Raw genomic sequence first — 20461 nt, forward strand, 5'->3', positions numbered from 1 at the left:
AAGCGTTTGCTTTGTCCAGATTAGGAATGTCGAAGTATGAGGAAGCTCAAGTCTCTTATAAAGCAGCAATTATTGATTTGATCTCCTATGAAAACCCCAAGCCTCCTGAATACACGAAGTGGCTGTTTGGTCTTGCCTTGACAATTGGACGTAGAGCGAGATACAACTACCGTGCACTAAGATCCCGAAGGCTCCCACCAGCCATGCAAGAAGAAAAACGACTCTACGAAGAAATACTGGCCATTGATAAAACTTACGCACATGCGTGGTGCTATCTTGGTCAAGTATGGCACATTCAGGGGGTTACGGATCAGGCCATAAGATGTTGTCATGAAGCCATTAAGATTGCGAGTTCCAATCCTAGTATACTTCGAGTAGTGGCTAAAATATTTCGGAAAGATGGACAATATGAGAATGCTCTACATCTTTTTCAGAAGTGCGAAGACAGCGGTGCAAAGAGCTCCTACATGTATCATCACTGGGGTCTTGTCTATCGAGACATATATAATAAGCGTCGTTACACATATAATAGTGCCAATAGACGTGGTGGCCTACGGCGAGAATTGGCCGCTGGGAACGGTGCTTCAGCAGCAAGCCTGCATGTCCCTGCCAGGAGAGGAAGCATCTCTAGTGCGAGTAGAAATGGGAGAGGTTTTGGTAGGGCGGGTAGACATGGTAGAGGTTTTAGACATGGTCGAGGTTTTGGCAGGATAAATCATCGTGGCAATATCCGTGATGGGAACATACGAGATGGACAGGATGAAGGTCTTTCTTTGGCCAACGAGGCAATACTTAAATTTGAAAAGGCTCTAGAGTGTAATCCAGGAAACGCAATGGCTCTCCTAGACAAAGCACGTATGCACGACGCCACGTGGAACATAAATGCTGCCAAGGATGACTTTGAGGAATTGGTGAGAATGGACCTTTCAACTTCAAACAATGATGCTGTCACAGCACATTTCAATTTTGGCACCTTTTTGCAGCAACATTTCAGAGATGACGATAGTAGATATGATGCAATGGAACAATTCAAATCTGCCATAGAATGCGCACTGCAGAATTCTACACTTACTTTCGTCCCAAGGAGGGACGGATTTTATGAACCTAAATTCAACGACAGAGTTTGCGAGGACGTTCAAGGAGCATTACGTGGTTTCAAAAGGTTGACACATGAATTAGCATCATCTCCAGACACCGCGAAGAAGTGTGATGGATTGCGACAAATTGCCTGGGTGAATCGTGAACTTGGTGAACTACATGTGGCCGTTGCGAAGTACAAAGAATGTCTTAGCTGTGAAGGTCATACAAACGACGCAGAAGCGTTGGAAGGTCTTGCAAAGAGCTACATCAAAATGGAAGACTTTTCTGAAGTCGATAATGTGCTTCGACAACTGATCGTTTTGGAACCCGTAATCGCCAAAGAATGCAAAAGAGAGTCCAGATTGTCAGAGGGACAAAAAGCTCTTCGACATCGTCATTATCACAGAGCACGGCAACTACTCTTGGAAGCCCTTGATCTGGGAAGTACAGGTTGTTTTGAAGATCTGTTGACGGCACTACGACATTGCCCAGTAGATGAAAGAAGCCACTGGGAATTTCGTGCTGACTGTGCCAGACTACTTCATTATTACCACATGGCAAAGCCCGATGAAATTGAGAATGTCACTGCAAGATTATCGGAACTGGATCTGTACCAGGATGCCGCGAATAAAAACCAATTAGATTTTACTGCTCAGGTCGAGTCGTTGATGGACCTAGAGCATCACGTGTGTGGCAACCTCCGACGTATCCATCATCGAATGGAAGAAACTATTTTACAAGAAGGAGTCGGCAATGAAGAAACTAAATCAACCCTAGTAGCAGCTGCAGAAGTTCTTGCTGAAATCCCACCAGTGCTGAGTCGCGCCATGATGGCTTTCAAAAAGAAATACTATCCAGATAGTAAGCCTAAATCATGCCCGTATTTCTACATCTACGCTGGAAAAGATTCCAAAATTGGCAACGATCAAGCAGTAACGATCGATGTCTTAAAGCGGCTGGAAAAAGACTACAGTTGGACTGGTTTTGGAGGAAAGTTTACAGGTCTTCTGAAGTTCCTTGTAAAGGTATGTCTTTTAATCGTGATTGAGGGCGAGGGCGAGGTGGTCTTGTGAAGGCGCTGGACCATTAGGGAGAGTTGAGCGAGGGGTCCGTGGTTCGAAACCCCATCTTGCCCGATCCGTGTTGTTCACTCTAAATAGTTCCAATAGGTCGGAAATTTCACAATTATATTCTCTTTCAGTCTAGTAGAATATAATTGTGATAATTTCTCCTCGCTCCCATCCACTGTGTAGAATGTGCAGGTATACAGTGGGTGCCCGGCGTCTCGTGGTTCGAAGGGTCACGTAAAATGGCGGTTCCGTGTGTCAGACGAGTCAAACCTGAGCACGTAAAATGTTGCAGGCCTTATCAAGAGTAGGGGGATCATCCCCGGGCTTGTTACCTGCACCCTCCCTAGGTCCCAGGGCAGTAGTTGTGTGTAAAGTGATGGTAGTAGATTAGTTGTGTTATAGATAGAATCGGCCATATCCATAGTTATCTGCATTTTCCCACAACATGTTCAACTTTCCTTCAGGCAGTATGGTGTGGTAATGTAGTGCTTTGTTGTTGGTGTTGTATTTTTATCTGTTGCCTTTTACCTTTTTTCTTCATTTGTAGATCCAACCGGCATATGATTTGGACAACAACTGGTATCGTGTGATCGTGAAGCTCAACAACCTACCGAAGCATGACGACGTCCTCAACCATGCAAAGTATGCAGTCCCAAAGTTGTTCACCGACAAAAATGCTGACAGCGCCATTCCTGTTGGTGATCTAGTATATGCTGCAGTTTCAACGACAGCGTCTGCAACGAGCGGCTTCTCACCAGATACGTCTCTATACGTAGGCAATCCAAAGAAAAGTGCACAAGCTGTCGCTTCTAAATCTCCGGCCAATACGCCACCACAAATTCCAATGAGACCGGAGAGGTATACTGTACCGGCAGATGATGCATACCAGATATATGACGTGAGAAATCTTGCGCGGAAAGGGTCAACAGAAACAGAACAAATCCTTGCAGAATTTTGTAAATATATTGACGGTATCTGTGAGAATAGTGCTGCAGTTCAAAGTACCTAAACCAGTGCAGCTCCAACGAGGGAGTCACGATCTCAAAAATCGAGATAACTAGAATGTACGTACCCATGATAAATGTCATACGTGTGACATTTTTGACATGGGGGTCGCGATCTTTTAATAAAACAGGATCGCTTTCCAAAATATTTTTGACACATGGCTTAATTGGTGTGATCCGTTAGGAAAATCACATCTAAGTGATACGACCAGGTCATGCTTGTTCGCGCTGAACAGGCGTAACTAGGTGGTTGTATATTCTATAATTTTCCTGGTATGTTAACTGTGATTACATCTAGACACCAGTTTATTTTGAATTTAAACGGGACCCTAATTTAATGAGAAAAACGCCGAAAAAGAGAAGCAGATCAGTCATGACACGAGTGGATTTTTACGCATCATTAATTGGTTATCAAAACACGACTTCACAAATCGAAATTGAAAGGGTTTAGGCTATTTGCTTATTTATCTTTTAGGCAATTTATCATTCCTTGTGATGGCTTAGTCTCGTGCCAGACTGTGTGTGGCTATCCCGAACAAACATGTTTGTTTGGCTTTGTAGGAGACTAGTAACAACTAGTGCTGGCTCTAAAAGTAAACACAATTATCACTTGATAAAGTTTACAATGTTTGCGCTGGGTTAAGGGTGCATGAATGTTAATGGTTGTGTTTTACACAAACAAAGATAGAAGTGTCAATTGATGCAACAGCTATGCAGGCCTACCCTTAAAAATATTTTGTCTATTCACAAATCCGAACAATTGCATGTCTCACGCTGTAGTTAATAGCATCGGTAAATATGATAAGGCCGAATAAAAAAATAAAACATGCTTCCTTTTTTTTATATATAAAATTCAGTTATAACTTTATTTCTATTTATTAATATTTTGAAAAAAGATGTCGAGGAAGCTGAGATATTTTCTATTAATTAATTAATTTGTATTATTTTTAAATTGAGTCATAACTTTATTACCGTAATTTCTATTTTTTTTAATTTTGAAAACATTTCTTGAAGGTTCTGTGATCATTAGAGGGTATACCAAGAGTTATAATTTGGTACTTCAAACTCTTGTCAAAGTTATATAGGAATAAATACAAATTTCTTTAAAAAAGGAATGGGGCGCCCAATGTGAGCTTGGACGTGATATGGTGAATTCCATGGTGTTTAGATTTGGTTATATAATGATTTTTCTAGGGAAGAGTAGAAGATGATCAATATTGCAAGAGAAATGTGTTTGATTGGGGAAGGTGTATGACAGGACCGTGTTGGATGAAATAAATGGGAATGCAGTTTTCGTGTCAATTTGCGATTATGTGGGGTGGGGGAGTTCTGTTTTGGGGGCCTATTGTATAGTGAGGATATTGCTTTGGATATTGAATATTGTTGAATTTCGTTATGCAGGGGTATATGATGGATAGTATAGAAGACACAAATAAGTAAGCTCCCCGGCAAAATATTGAGGGAGGGGGTTATCCCCCGACCCGGGATCTACGCCTATGTTGATCAAAAGAAAACGTTAATTTTTTATAAATGTATAACGTCTGTGATACATATGCGAATACACTGAAAGAAAATCAAATAGAGATGAAGGATAAAAAAACAATAACAGAACATTCATTCTTCATCATAAATATAATGGGTAGGCCGATACAATGTTTACAACTACAAGATAAGAACGTTAATGTTTTGTACATGAACGTAACGTCTAGAAATGTACAATTTGATGATATCCAAAAGAATACCAAGTTATATTTAGCATTGAAGAATTTTTAAAAAAATTACAGAACTTTCATTTAAACATGTACACGTAGCAATGATTAACGATGTTGAAAATACAAACGTAACGTTTTATTCATAAACGTAACATCCTCGACACATCTATACATCCTCTGTAACATCGGCGCCCCAAAAATATCGAATATTGACATGCTATATGCTATGACCTCGAAGGCAATAAAATTATAGGATTAAGATAACTTCAAAACCATTGCTTCAAGATCACAGAGGGCTTATTAAGCTGCAAATCTATATAATATTATTAAAAATAATTCATTTCATATAGGCCTAAAAACAGATTTTTTAACATCTGATTCGTTAAACAAACGTTTTTTTTACAACGTTATAATCAGTGGCGGCGCGCGTAGGGGGCATGGGGGAATGCACCCCCCTTTCTGGTTTGAACTCTTTCCCCTGTTGTCTCCAGTAAAAACCCCAAATTACGAACATTTCCACTTTTTGTGACAATTTTAAGCACAAAATATTGACTGCTATATGCTATGACCTCGAAGGCAGTAAAATTATAGGATTAAGATAACTTCAAAACCATTGCTTCAAGATCACAGAGGGCTTATTAAGCTGCAAATCATTAAAAATAATTCATTTCATATAGGCCTAAAAAACAGATTGTTTAGCATCTGATTCGAACCATGTGTTTAGCTGCGCGCAAATCCTTTTTACCGTTACTGTCATCTTCAAATCAAACTAAATTTATATGATGTTTCTTGCATTGGTTAGTCCAATTGCACGTGACTGCTCTCTTTAAACCCGAATCAAAGAATGCTCCTTTTTCTTTCCCTCAAAACAATTAGAATTTATTCCAGTCGCGTCTCGCTTGCTTAGACACGCTGGACGCTGAAAGACCACGCAACAAATGGCGCGATTAAAAACGCTAGATAAGCGGAGCAATTGATCAATTGGCCTACCTTATACTACAAACCCACCGAGAACCGCGAATGCTGAGAACCGCGAAAGCCGAGAACCGCTCTAGTTTCTAATGAGGTTGCCTAAATGAATGGCTCCATTTGAAATTCACACCCTCTGTGTGGGAGATTAAGGTCATGTCTTACATAGGGGGTATATGGATTTCAAATGGAGTAGACCACGTCTCAAAATGTATGTAAATTCGTCTTTTTCTGATTTTCAGAAGTTAATACAGGAATTCCGCAGGGCTCAATCCTAGGTCCTTTGTTCATTTTTGTTTGTTTGTAAATGCTGTAATAACTCACTGCAATGGTTTAAAGTAAATGATATGTGGCAATCAACTTCTGCTTCTTGTTTTCAGGTGTTTGAAATTTGTTCATAATAATCGCCATACAACCAGAAATTAAACTTTACATTCGCTTATTATTCCAATAATTTAACTCAAATTCAGGCCATTTCACATTAAAGAGATGTAACAGCTGTTGATTCCTTGAAGAGTTAGATTTCGAACACAAACCATGATTTCGGCCCAGATCTAATTCATTCCTTGTTTTTTATTTGTATGGACAATATTTACCATTAATGATTTATATATTGTTTAACTTTACATTTTTCACTGCTGAATCACAGCAGCTGAAGGGAGTATCCCATTATGCTTTGCGATACCATTAATAGAATTGTATGTCACTATGTGCCATAGAAAATGTACACAAAATCCCTCACTTCAACTTTCAATAACTGGCATAAATCAAGGGAGGTTAAGACTTTTGTTTGCAAAAATATGACCCCTAACGTATTGTGGAACTATCCATAGCTCTCAATATCCAAGAGGCTCTTGTTTATATTTTGTATACCCTTGCTATGGAGCATGCAGCTATACTGCAATGCTTGCTGGGATACTCCTTTCTGCTGCTGTGCTGCTGAATATTCAAATTTGTAATTGTATGTTTGATGCGTTTTTTAATATTAATATTATATATATTGTAATTATTGTAAACTTTGTAAAATCATAATATGGTATTTAAAGGGTCTGCTTGAAAAGCAGTGCTTGTCACTGTAGCTGTATTACCCTTAAAGATAGAATTCAGTCATTCATTGGAAGATATCACCTTAATCTCCCATAGGGGGTGTAGATTTCAGATGGAGTTACCCATTCAAGTCCACACTCCTTGTGTGGACGATGTAAGACATGTCCCTAGTCGTCCACACTCCTTGTGTGGACGATGTAAGACATGTCCCTAGTCGTCCACACTCCTTGTGTGGATGATGTAAGACATGTCCTTAGTCGTCCACACTCCTTGTGTGGACGATGTAAGACATGTCCTTAGTCGTCCACACTCCTTAGTGTGGACGATTAAAGGGCATATCTATTGCAAAACAAGTTTAACTCCATTCGAAGAGAATAATTATTACATTACAAGTTGACACTCGTTGCAATTTTTTTTTCTCCTGAAAACAAGAGAATTTGTGTTGGTAAAATGCTGGCTCGTACAGGACCTTCCCCGTTCGAAGCGAAATTGATTTCCAAGGCAGCGGGCTTATGACACATGAACCCTAAAGCTCTTTTGATGGTCATTCATGTATAAATGGGCGACATTCATTGGGAATGGACAACAAAAGGTTAGCTCCCGGGCCATTAAATTGTTTATTTGTATAATTAATACAATATTGATATGTCACGCTCGGTAACATTGATCTAATTTTTTTAAAAATTTTTTAGTCCAAATATTTCTAATCAAGTTCATATACATGTGTTCATATACATGTGAATTGTAATATCACAATTTACTAATATATAATTAAGAAGCGGCCTGATTTTATCCATATGTGTAAAAAGAAAACTATTAAGTGAATAGATTCATCAGGTTTGTAAGACATATCAATTAGAAATTTTCGCTTGACAAAACCAGTTAGTTTTTACTTACTCTCTAATATTTCGTCCTACACGTCGGAGGACTTCTTCAGATGTGAAACATCTGATCCACTTTACCGGGAAACTGACTTCCGGTTGTGATTGGTCTTGTATCCAGTCTTTAAAAGTGGGTCATATACGTGACTTAGGAAATAAGTGCCTTCCTCTCTATTCATGGTCTTTGTCCCCCTCTTTCTGATCTCCATCGCTTCTCGTACTTCTCTGGATCTTCTGATATGCTCTTTGCCAAGTATCTTGGAGTCCTCCCAGTTGACAACGTGATTTGCTCTAGCGACATGATCAGATATGGCTGACTTCGTTTGTTCTTGCTCCGATGTCCTTCGCTCTGACCGAGTGAACCTTTTCTCATTCGCTTTCCTAACCTCCGCTTGATGTTCTGCGAGCCTAATCCCGAACAACCGAGAGGTTTCACCAACGTAACTAAGATCACAATTTTGGCAGCCGATCTCATAAATACAATTGCCTGTCTTTAGTTTGTCTCTCTTGTCCTTTGGGTGGACCAAAATCTTTTTGAGGGTTTGGTGGGGCTTCATTGCAGTGTCTACTTTGTGTTTTTTGAAAATTCTTTGAACTCGTTCAGAGATTCCATTGACATAAGGGAGCACTACCATCCCCTTACTTTTGTCCTCAATCTTTTGATCTTTCTTAGCGCTAGGTTTCACAGTCGCTTTAGATTTTTGTTTCATTTTTTCTTTGACTTGGTCTACTGCCCATTTAGGATAGCCACAGTTTTTAAGGGCTCCACGCACATGTTTTTCTTCATTTTCTCTATCCGTTTCTTCCGTGACCACGCTGTACATACGGTCAAATAGAGTTCGGACCACACCCATTTTCTGATGGAGAGGGTGTTCTGACTTAAAACTGAGATATTGGTCAGTGTGGGTTGGTTTCCTATATACCAGGAGCTTTACCGTACCATCAGGCACTTATTTCCTAAGTCACGTATATGACCAACTTTTAAAGACTGGATACAAGACCAATCACAACCGGAAGTCAGATCAGATGTTTCACATCTGAAGAAGTCCTCCGACGTGTAGGACGAAATATTAGAGAGTAAGTAAAAACTTACTGGTTTTGTCAAGCGAAAATTTCTAATTGAGAAAACTATTAAATTTGTAATACTTGATTCAGAGTTTTTTCTGATAACAAAAACAGTATACGTTCTGTGCATTGAGAGTATTGACAGTACATTCTCTCAAAGCTGGCACACTTCATTTCATGACATCACAATTTTTTCTAGGTCAAATCTGTCTCGTTCGAAGGAACTCATCGCTTACAGTTGGTTTTTGCGGAATATCAATTTTAAACGACTTATTTTCTAAAAAAGGAGTCATTTTCATTGTCCTAATATTATTAGCTTTAAATTTTAACTGGAATAGCCAAATCTCATCCCGGTCCCGTAAAAAAAACCACCGCCTCTCGATTCCATAAAATTATTGAGCTAATGTGTAACAAATTAATATTTGAGGCTTTGTGCAACTTGAGTCATAAAAAAAAGATAATAAGGCCGAAAATTGCAATGGTCTCTCTTTGTAGATTCAGGGCCGGATTTAGCTTTTACTAGCCCCTTGGTTAACATGATTGTCCCTCCTGGTTCTTCGGATGGAAGAATTATACCCACCGCTGTAACTTCCGTTTTTTTAAGAATTCTTGCTTCATGTTGCATGAGTATCCACAAATGAATTTACCAAACAAATGCGCGCGAAACGTGCGAAAATTTACAATTTTAATGCTGAAATGAGCGGCCAATAAGAAGATGCACAATACAACTTATTCCAACTTGATTTAATCAATTCAATTCACTCATTTTGTTGCTCCGTACACTTTTTACTCAACAGTTGAGTAATAATTATTTGCAGGGCACACATACACGTATGTAGTGTTTGGTTGTGCCTATTGGAAAATATTACCCCATTTTCCCCTATGCTGACAAGTAATTGTCAAAAGATTGAAAATAACAACTTTGAAAATTATATGGTTTTGCATCGTTTCTGCTTTTGTGTGTGTGTATATTTCTGTTTAATTGTTGATTATCTTTGTTGTTTTTTGTCAATAAAGGGGAATTTTGAGGTATACTTATTTGTTGCGATGGTTTATTGTGGTATGAATAGGGTGTGTGCTTCTTAGTTGCAAATCCCAGCTGATTGTTGCTAAATCATGAAATTGTTATTTATGTGTCTTGGACCACAGTGGTCAGCGAATTCCTGTAAGTGTGCCCGAAAGTGTGCTGAGGCTTGTGATCTCATACAACCAAATCAAAGTCCCATCGAGCGTGTTTATAGTGGTGTACGGCATTTATACGGTATTCTTATACGCATACGGGATTAGAATGGAATGTGACTTATCCGTTATCTCGACTGTTTATAGTGGCAATCAATAGAGCTCAATAGCGCTATTCTGAATCCGAGGTGGTTGAACTCAGCGTGTTCGAGGTCACCGCAATGCAATGTGGGAGACACAAATATGATGCCAGTTTCAAATAGTTTGCCATGGAAACGATACCGGCCTATTTTTTAAACATAATTGCTACAGTACCGTACCATTTTGTAGGTGATGTGTTATTACAGTGACAAATTTGAGCTCGGAGAGTTATATAACCCTGCTCCACTTCCTTGAATAACGGTATCGTTAATCCCTGTCTGTTTATAGTGGCCGTATACGGAATGAATGTACTGCAATATCCATCGATATCGAAGGATATCAGTTCCGTATAATATGTGCGGCAAATAGCGCTATTGGTCTGTTTATAGTAGTCCATACAGGACCAACGCAATATTTAGCACCATAATCAACGCCGTCAGGCGTTGGTCCTTACAAATCCGTTCGCTACCCCCAGCAGTGCACCTCATTATAATAAACAGTGACCAAAACCAAACCAGTCGATAAGTTACGTCATGAATCCAAATATGGAAAATAGCCCCGCCCATCATTCGGGCCATCATTCAACCGCATCTATTACATAACTGGGACTCTCAAGTCATCTCAAGTACTTGGTATCCCAATAAATCGATTGATTTTGATAATGCAATCAAAGCAATACAAACTTTTGAGGTCGCTTACCAGTGCATGGAAATAGTAGATATCTACTATTTCCATGACCAGTGTAAATCGGGCTGGTATGAATTAAATGAAAGTTTTTTGTTGCTATGATCAGTGCAGAGATAATGTAGGCCCAATCAGTGTTACAAAAAGTCATTTGTATGATTCTAGGTTTGTTTTCTTTTTTTTATTTAATATTGTCACATTTGTCGATAGGCCTAACCGTGATACCATTAAAAAAGCTAAAAGAACATCAATTCTACACACCGTTTATTTGGAACTGAACTTTGATTTATTAAAGTCATAATGTACGATCTTATAATAATATGAATTTGGTTAATTTTTTTCAAACCTGATTTTATGGCATATTTGTAATGTATACACATGTTACAACTTGCATCTAAATGGAATCAGCCAAATTTGTTGTGTTTGTAGGTAAACAGAGCAAAGTTCGACATAAAGTCATAATTCAAGAATTATGACTTTACGGTCCTTCTATATAGAACGGCCAAAATAACAAGCAGTGTTTACCTCGTTATTTCAGTTCAAAATGGACAGAAACCATTCCCGATAATTAGGGCCTATTACTGGTATTATTTCAGCATTTTGAATATATAATGACAAATCTAAAATTTGAAGAAATCGTACATTAAGCCTTTAACACCTAACTGGAAATAACAGAGTGAGTAAAATAAAATTAAAGGCGATACAACTCGCAAGGGCCTGTGATTACTATTTGAATTTAGGGTTTTGATTTAAACTATTTTAATATCAAATCTTTTTAAAAAAAACATGGTCTTCTCGTTTTAACCGAGGGGCATGGGATTCATCACTTTTAACTACGTCATTCACGGACGGAGCTGAGGCAACGGCTCTCCGCTCCGTTGATAGTAATACTTTCGTGGTCTTTGTTTTATTTCAAAGTTACAAACAAGAAAAGACAAGACAAGACAAAATTTAAAAAAGTGCACTGCTTTCATCGTTTTTCAATTTTTGGCAGCCGTCTGTTTGTATGAGGCGAGGTCCAAAAGAGGAACACTGCAAAATCTAAATGTTTATAGGCCTAATTTGCCATATTTGGTAGAGATACAGTACTTAAAGAGCTAAGGAACGTTCATAAATACTTGGGGGCTGGAAAATTTTGATTTCGGTATGTCAAAACTTTTTTGACCCCCTACATATGTTAAACTTTTAGAACCACTTTTTTATAGATTCAAAATTTTTGGATCCCTTTTTTCAAAAAACACCCGTTTTATGCCTACTTATGAATTCCAAGGGGTCATAGGTCAAAAACCATAGGTCGCAGAAAAATGTTATGATTGATGTTTTTGATCCAAACATCCATCTTAGTAAACTGATACATTTTTATTTGAAAATATTGAGTAGCAGTAACCTTGCCACTCTAATAACATTGGCGTAGTAGAATATATAGTTATAACAATTTTGGCAAATAATTGTAAATCCCTTTAACTTCCCACGTGCGAAGAAGAAAAAGGCATCAAGTGCAATGGCAGCCATTTTAAAACCTTGGATTTGACCATTTTAGGGGACAAATCTATTATCGAAAGAGAATAAGCCAGATGTGCAAACATATCCATTCCAATCGTTAATGTCATTTAAACTTTAGAATGTAAAAATATTCCAGCAAAATGTTACACAAGGCAGCTATTGAACTAATGCCTTTTGGAAACAAACTCTTGAAATATTGTGTTAGTAAAGAAAGTGAATAGGCCTACTTCACTTTAATAGGAATTGGACTAAACTACAAATCAAGTAAATGACTACATTTTATGACGATGTCGACATTGACATTTTAAAGAAAATTAACACAAATTGGCGCTGACTGGAAAATAAAGCTCTTCCCATATCCTGTCGGAAAACCATGTCCATGTAAAAAACTTGTAACTCCCTTCGTCTGTTGGCGGGTAACTTCTTGAATTCCTAGTTTATTCGAAGCATGCCAAATAGCGGCGTCATCCATTTTATATTATTGTAAAACAAATAATAATAACTGAGGCCTAATGATAAAATCTAACGATGGCCACCCCCCAAAAAAAAAAAAAACCTGTATAATGTGCGCAACCTACAAAGTGAAGAACTTGAAAAGAACATTTCAGCCCGAATCACGGGTCAAATAATCGCCAAGTATCTTCTTAACCATTGATTTATATGGGACAGTAATAGAGGTTATCCATGTTCTATAAGCTGCATGTCCTATCAACGACTGCTATACCTTGTTTAGGACATTCTAAAGAAGTACCTGCATGCACAACCATGACTGTTTCAAAATAGCCCGCCAAAGTCATGCAGGTAACTCCGAGGTCGTGCATTGAATTAGTTTGAATAAGGAATACTACGGGAACCAGTGCCTTTTGTTAGAAGTCACACATGAGTGAAGTGGATAACCTCTATTATCAAAAGTCCCGGGGAAAATCTTCAATAGTTGCCCAATTGCCTACCACCTCGCGGGTTTAGTAACCCTGTGAAGAAGTAAATCAGATCAATGCTCATTCACGTGGATGATGAACATTGATCGCGATTGAAGAGGACATAGATAAATTGAATGAATGAATGGACATGATTATCGATATTGTTACGCAATAGTGGTGTTAGATCCAAAGCTGCAAGCTAGTAGTTGGCAGGTGGAAGGCAAGTCTAATCTGATTGGCTAAATATCGTCAGTAGCTGTCAGTAGGCGTGGTTAGTCAGTTTGACATTTCCCTTGACTTTCCAAGGGAGGATATGTCGGATCTATAAGGACCAACGCCTGACGGCGTTGATTATAGTACTAAATATTGCGTTGGTCCTGTATGGACTAGTTTATAGTGGCGACCAATACCGTATAAGATGTACTTATACGCTAAATACCGGATAATCTGGCTCACTATAAACACGCTCATCGAGATATTTACTAAATTTACTTTTAATAAAACCGTCATTGTTTCTTTACAGGAGCGACTCAGTTCTTAGCGACAGCTATGATGGTTGAAATCAGGGGAGCGTATAATAATGCTTGTCTGGGCACTCGACCGTCAAGCCGCCTTTCATACTTGTCTTAGCGAATGCGTGTGTGCGCTATCAGGCCCTGCATGATTTGAACCGGTGTCCTTCACCACAATCGTGGCGCAGTGCAGTCCATTCAATCACATGTTGTCATCAATCTATTTGATCGTAGTGCAGTTTTGTTATGTGCGTGAGATGAACTGTTGCGGTAGATTGCAATTTGTTGAATGCATTTGAGAAGTCCGCCATATTTACGGTATGATACGTCATATGCACAACCTCTATTTTAGCACCCTTGATTTTATGCTATTCGCCACTTGCACGGTTCCGCCATTATGCACTATGTGCGGGGAGAGCCTCGAACTGGCAGCATACATGAATGGGAATTGAACCAGTCATATAACATTCTGTGTAAGGTTACGTAATTCTTCCTTTCATGTATGCTGCCAGTTCGAGGCTCTCCCGCATATAGTGCATAATGGCGGAACCGTGCAAGTGGCGAATAGTATTTGAAACTGTGTACGAATCCCTACTCATGGACATTAATAAATAATAATAAATAAATTTTGGATTCCGTAACATTCTGTTACGGGGTAGCCTATGCAGTTTCAAAAACACTTTGGGGGATAGTCAAAACGTCTTTTGGTTACTGGCCAAATTTATAAACCGTATATAACGAAAGGTAAAATCGTGTGTTTTATGCCTATGTATGTGGACATGAAGAATTGCATACAACATAATATATAATAGGCAAAGTTAAATCATGACCATTTTTGATCCATGATAGATCTTTCACTTTACCTTCAACGGCACTAACAAAATTAAAATGTCATGCAAAACATTAACTGGTATATAAAGGCCTATGTATGGCTTTAAAGATACCGTATGCAAAAATATTTGAAAATGTACGTTCGGCACGTTACACATGGCCTACCCTGTATAATAATATAAAAATTTGATATTTTTCACATTTTTGATATATAACACTCCTCGAAGTAAATTTTTATAAATCTAACATACTGCAGTTACTGTCCGTTTTCCTATACACAATACACAGTGCTCTCACCATTGACGCGCGACCTTTACAAATAGTGTATGTTAGAAGTATATTGCATTTGCCTAGTTAACATCACTGTGTGAAAAATAACCGGCCAATATTTAAAATATTCTCCAAACTTCTAGCAAATATATTTCTCTAACATGACCTAAAATTACAGCTAGGTTAGATGTTCAGAAATAGTCGCACTTTCGTAGAATATGAGTGAGGGCAAAGCATAGCTAGCTCATAGCTAGCCAACTCCCCGTGTTAATTGAATGGAGATTTGACCGAAAATATTGAGCTATATTGGTAACGGACCGCTCCGTTCTGAAGGATGCCACAAAAAAACGGTACAAGCTACATTTAAACTATTCTATGAAATTCTAGAAAATATAGTTTTGTAACATGTCCTAAATTTTTAGCTAATTTAGGTGTTTGGAAATAGTCGCACTTTTGTGTTTTAGGAAGGATATGTAAACGACAGATAACACCAAAAATATGAAGAAATTATTTCCAAACCGTGTTAAGTCAACAATCATTATGTTGCTCATTTTCAAGAATGCTGGTTAACAAAAAGCAGGCCATTGTCTCATTTCGTGAACAAAGGTCCACATACCATATTGTTTCCTTGCGTTTCCTTTATAATCAGTTACCCAACTGAAGCTGTATTATAGCACCTCATAGCGATACCGCACATATAAAACAGACACATGTGCACAACCAGAGAAGATCCGATTTAATCAGTTGAGCTGTTTCAATGAGTGTTATCTTGGTTTAATAGCTTTTAATGGGGTTTAAGTCCTGCAAAGGTCGAGATGGATTCTACTGTAGACATGACTGCATCATGATGACATATTCTTAAAGTGTATGTAGCTGGGAAGAAAAGCCGACGATCTATTGAAAATTTTGACCTTTTTTATTGAAGATATGGAAAAAAATCCATATCGTCAATACAAAAGGTCAAATTTTTCAATTGATCGTCGGCTTTTCATCCCACCTACATACACTTTAAGTATAAATCATCAGATTTATAAAGTTTACTTCGAGTACTGTTAATCAAAAATATCAATTTTAATCATTTGCCATAAAATGTGTATTACATTGCGAATTTCAAAAATGAAAATTATTTGATATCAGAAGGACATTCTTCGTATTCAGAATGCAATTCGATATGTCTGATGTGCTCTAATGTCCCACAATAAATACTGTCCAAACGTTCATACCCCACCCCTTAAGCAAGCGGAAATGTAAACCCAAAAGTTCAAAAGGGTGAAAGAAGACGGTTGAAAATGAGTGCTGCCAAGCTGTGCTCTGCCTCTGCTAGTTGGTATACTGTTACTGGCACTGCATTTTCAAGTTCAAACCTATTAAAGGGACATTTCGTGATCCATAGCATCATCATCACACTTTTCTTCAAGAAAGTATAGATTTTTATACCACTGGAAATCTCTAAGTTCCTCTGGCATGCGCGGTTTTTTTTGGGGGGGGCTTTGGTAAAAGCAGTGGGCGGCAAAAAAATAAGAGGCGGCGGAAGCAAAGAGGAGCGGTCAAAATAAGTATTAAAGAAAAAAGGGTGGAAGATTTTTTTCTTCTAAATATGAAATTGATGGAACTATACGCCGTAGAAGTGACGTTGTTAATCGGATTAACTACCATAGCGATAGATGAATACAATTTTGACTATACCACACTGCACTGCAACGTTCACGCGGTACCGATGCATTGAACCATAGATGTCAAAGAAAGGATGATCACTCGCACCTGTAAGATAAGTATCTTTGAAAAGAGCGGTATTGTATTCAATCTATGTTTGCTGACATTACAGTACGACAGCAACTTAGCTCACTTCCGGTAATTTTTACCGGCGTGACCTCTGCTGTTACGTAAAAAAATGTTGAAAATCAGGTGGCAAATACGGTTTTTCAGAAAACATCAAAAAAATGGAATATACGAGTCGTTTCTACCTTCATTTCCATATTGAGCCCATAGATAAGATATGAAACATGAGTATAAGGCAAAGAATAACGTGTAAATGTTGAATTATTGTGGAAAAAATTAATGCTTTTGGTGCGCGAAGTAGCCTAAAAATTAGAGAAAATGCATGTCACGATCACTAAAATGGTTATATCTACGGCTTTCAGGAAACGCCGGTTTAATGCTTTTCTGTTATGATAAACATTAACTAACCAGAGCTTGTATTAAAGTTTCAGCGAAAATGAGCGGTGGAACAACCTAGTCGTAGGTTGAAAAGTTGCGTTCTTTGAGGTCTCGTGTCTTTAGCGCACGTTGCAAGTGTCACGATACTTCACGAAATGGATCCCAGCCGGCGCTATCTATTATGCATGTTATATTGATTAATATAGCAAATAAATACGTCTATTGTTATATATTTTATTAATGCAAAATACTATATTGTGTAATAAAATATTGTAGTCGTCAAAGAAGGTAGTATTATCTTATTTAACTGAAGTACAAGCAGTTTTGAAGAAATTGTTGTTGAGTGAGATACATGAACATGATGAACGAGATATAACACAGCAAAAAGAACGCACTAGAATCAGAACAAGATGCGATGGCTTAGTGGACAGAGCGAAGGTTTGCAGTGCGGAAGGTTGAGAGTTCGATTCCCATGATATCTTATCGATGATGTGGAATTTTCAGTTCGTTTTTCTTTTCTTTTTTCCTCTCCCTTTTGTCTTTAATAATATAGGCCTAATGAATGTCAGATTGAAGGCCCACTTTTTTCATGATTTATTTCTTGTTCATGTTTAGGCCTAATCCTACATTCGAGTTGATATCTTTTTTAAAAAATGCATTTAAGTTCAGTAGCTTTCAATATGAAATAATCAAATAAAGCATGTCAAACTTAAGTAATTTTTAAAAGTTCAAGAATATATATAGGCCTATCAAATAAAGGAACGTCAACACAGATTTTCACGATTTTTTTTAATTGCACTAGACCCTCCCCTATCGGCAACATATTTTATGAGCTATTATGCATACATATCAAATCATGAGATGCACGAATTTCAAACCTAATATTTTGGCATATTTGTAATTTTTACACAATGTCCAACTTACACCTCGGATTACACCTAATTGAATCAGCCAAGTTCGTTGTCTATAGATAGAGCAACTAACTTTGATGTAGTGGTCAAGATATTAAGTGTTTTCTTTCATTTTTATCTCGCTACTTCTGCTTCAAATGTAACGTGAAAACCTTCCTGACAGTTATTTACTAAATCTGATATTGTTATAATTTTTGGAATAACAAAACTTCAAATTTGCCCGAAATCGTACATTATGGCCTTAATAAAAATATGAAAAATAGGATTTAAAAATATGAGTTAAAATCAAATAAAAAATTAAAGAGAGGTGCTATCGGGGTTCGAACCAAGGTCGACTTTCCAAATACATGTATTTACCACTAAGCCATACCAGAGATATGATAAATTCGGTGACAATAATAGCAATGTTATTCCCACTCAGTGGCTCACTCATGTATTCTATTTCTGGAATGAATTAACACCGTCCAAATAATGTAACACAAACCTTTATGCTGACTTTTAAAATTGTTTGAACGTTGGGAGTATTATTTTCAAGTTAAATAACCAACAATGGACAATTGACAATGAAAGTTTCTGTGCAGGAAAAACATCGGCCGTACAATATATGGCGTGACAGTAGTCACGCACAAAGATAAACATTTAACCATGTTCAATATGCGACTAGAAATATACCCCAACCAAAAATCACGAAATTTTCAGGCAAGCTAACTTTAGTTATTCTATAACATGACACCCATTTTTGATTCCGGCGCTTTTTCTTGCTTGATGATATGAACATTTTTGTGTTCGTGACATACAATTTTTCTCATTTTCCGAGCTACTTTGGACATGTTCAAGCTTCTTTTTTTCCCATTTAATTCAACTTCTACACGTTATTTGTTGCTTTACACAAATGTTTGATATCTTATCTGTGGTCAGGGTACATAAATGGAGCAATATACGACCCGTGTCTTCCATTTCTGGAGCTATTTTGATAAAAAGCGTTTGCCGGCCAAAATTTCAACATTGTGTTACGTAATCCGTGTTCACCAACCCGTATAAATTTTCTGTCGAACAAAAGAGGTCACGAAGTTGCTGTCGTACTGATTAGTGACATACACAGGTGATTATTGCAATCTGCTTAAAGTAGTGCATGGCGGTCTATTCGAAAATTGTATTCATCTATTGCTATGGTAGTTAATCCGATTATGACGTCACTTCTACGGCGTATAGGGCCTACATAAAAAAATTTTGCTTTTAGGTCGCTAGCGCCTATAAACTTTTTTTTTTTTTTTTCTTTTTTTTGGTTTTCGCTTTTTCAAACCATCGAAAAAACGGGTCAACCTTTTCGGGGGTGGCAAAATTTACCTTTTCTGCAGCCCCGGGTAGGAGCGGCCACAGTACGTCACTGTCTGGCTGCATGTTTAATGTGCAAACATTTTCTTGCAGGTTAAGGGATCTAGAATGAGCGTTTTGCGTTTCGACAGTATTTTTTGTGGGACATGAGAGCACTTCAGACGTATCGAATTGCATTCTGAATACGAAGCATGTCTTTCTGATATCAAATAATTTTCATTTTTGAAATTCACGATATAATACAAATTTTATGACAAATTATTAAAATTTGATATTTTTAAATTTTTGATATATAACAGTCCTCGAAATAAATTTTATAAATCTAATGATATATTCTTAAAGGGTATGTAGCTGGGAGGAAAAGCCGACGATCAATTGAAACTTTTGACCTTTTATATTGAAGATATGGGTTTTTTTTCCCAAAAAGACCTATTTTTTTTGTGGTGTTTTGGGGAAAAAATCCATATCTTCAATACGAAAGGTCAAAATTGATTGATTCAATTGATCGTCGGCTTTTCATCCCACCTACATACACTTTAAGTATAAATCATCAGATTTATAAAGTTTACTTCAAGTACTGTTAAATATCAAAAATATCAATTTTTAATGATTTACCATAAAATTTGTATTACATTGCGAATTTCAAAAAATCAAAATTATTTGATATCAGAAGGACATTCTTCGTATTCAGAATGCAATTCGATATGTCTGATGTGCTCTAATGTCCCACAATAAATAATGTCCAAACGTTCATACCCCATCCCTTAATTCGTTTGCAAAAATATTGTGAAATTTTAATTACGTTCTGGTATAAACACAGGACGAAATTACACCACATTGTCTGTGGAGCAGCGTAATAATCATGCATGCGAAATCGAAATCAACTGAAATTTTGGAAATAAGCTTTCTTATAGTGGATAAAACATAAAACAGAATAAAACATAGAATATGGTAGACTACTGAGAAATGTCATAAAAAAGAATGCTAGGATCACGAAATGCTCCTTTAAGGGACTGAGAGCTATTTATAGCTGCTGCAGTTCTTTACACTGCGGTTCGGGACGTGGCCAAGCCAATGTAATATATCGGGGAAAGTCCCACTACACCCTTGGATTTCGCAATCGTTCCGTGAACAAAGGAATATTTCCGGGGAATATTTAAAATGTTCGTATCCGAGTACACGTGGTATCC

At 37.5% G+C, this 20461-nt stretch overlaps 1 protein-coding gene across 1 annotated transcript; it reads left to right on the forward strand.

Annotated features, from left to right (window-relative positions):
* Positions 1–1757: 1757 nt before the first annotated feature.
* On the forward strand, positions 1758–3571 carry LOC140138439 (uncharacterized). The gene is made up of 2 exons (XM_072160332.1): positions 1758–2105; positions 2698–3571. The coding sequence occupies exons 1-2, from the start codon at positions 1800–1802 to the stop codon at positions 3157–3159; spliced, it is 768 nt and encodes a 255-aa protein (XP_072016433.1). The 5' UTR covers positions 1758–1799; the 3' UTR covers positions 3160–3571.
* The last annotated feature ends 16890 nt before the right edge of the window (positions 3572–20461 follow it).

This window comes from Amphiura filiformis, chromosome 17 (assembly GCF_039555335.1).
Source record: "Amphiura filiformis chromosome 17, Afil_fr2py, whole genome shotgun sequence".
In the NCBI taxonomy this organism is placed as follows: Eukaryota; Metazoa; Echinodermata; class Ophiuroidea; order Amphilepidida; family Amphiuridae; genus Amphiura; species Amphiura filiformis.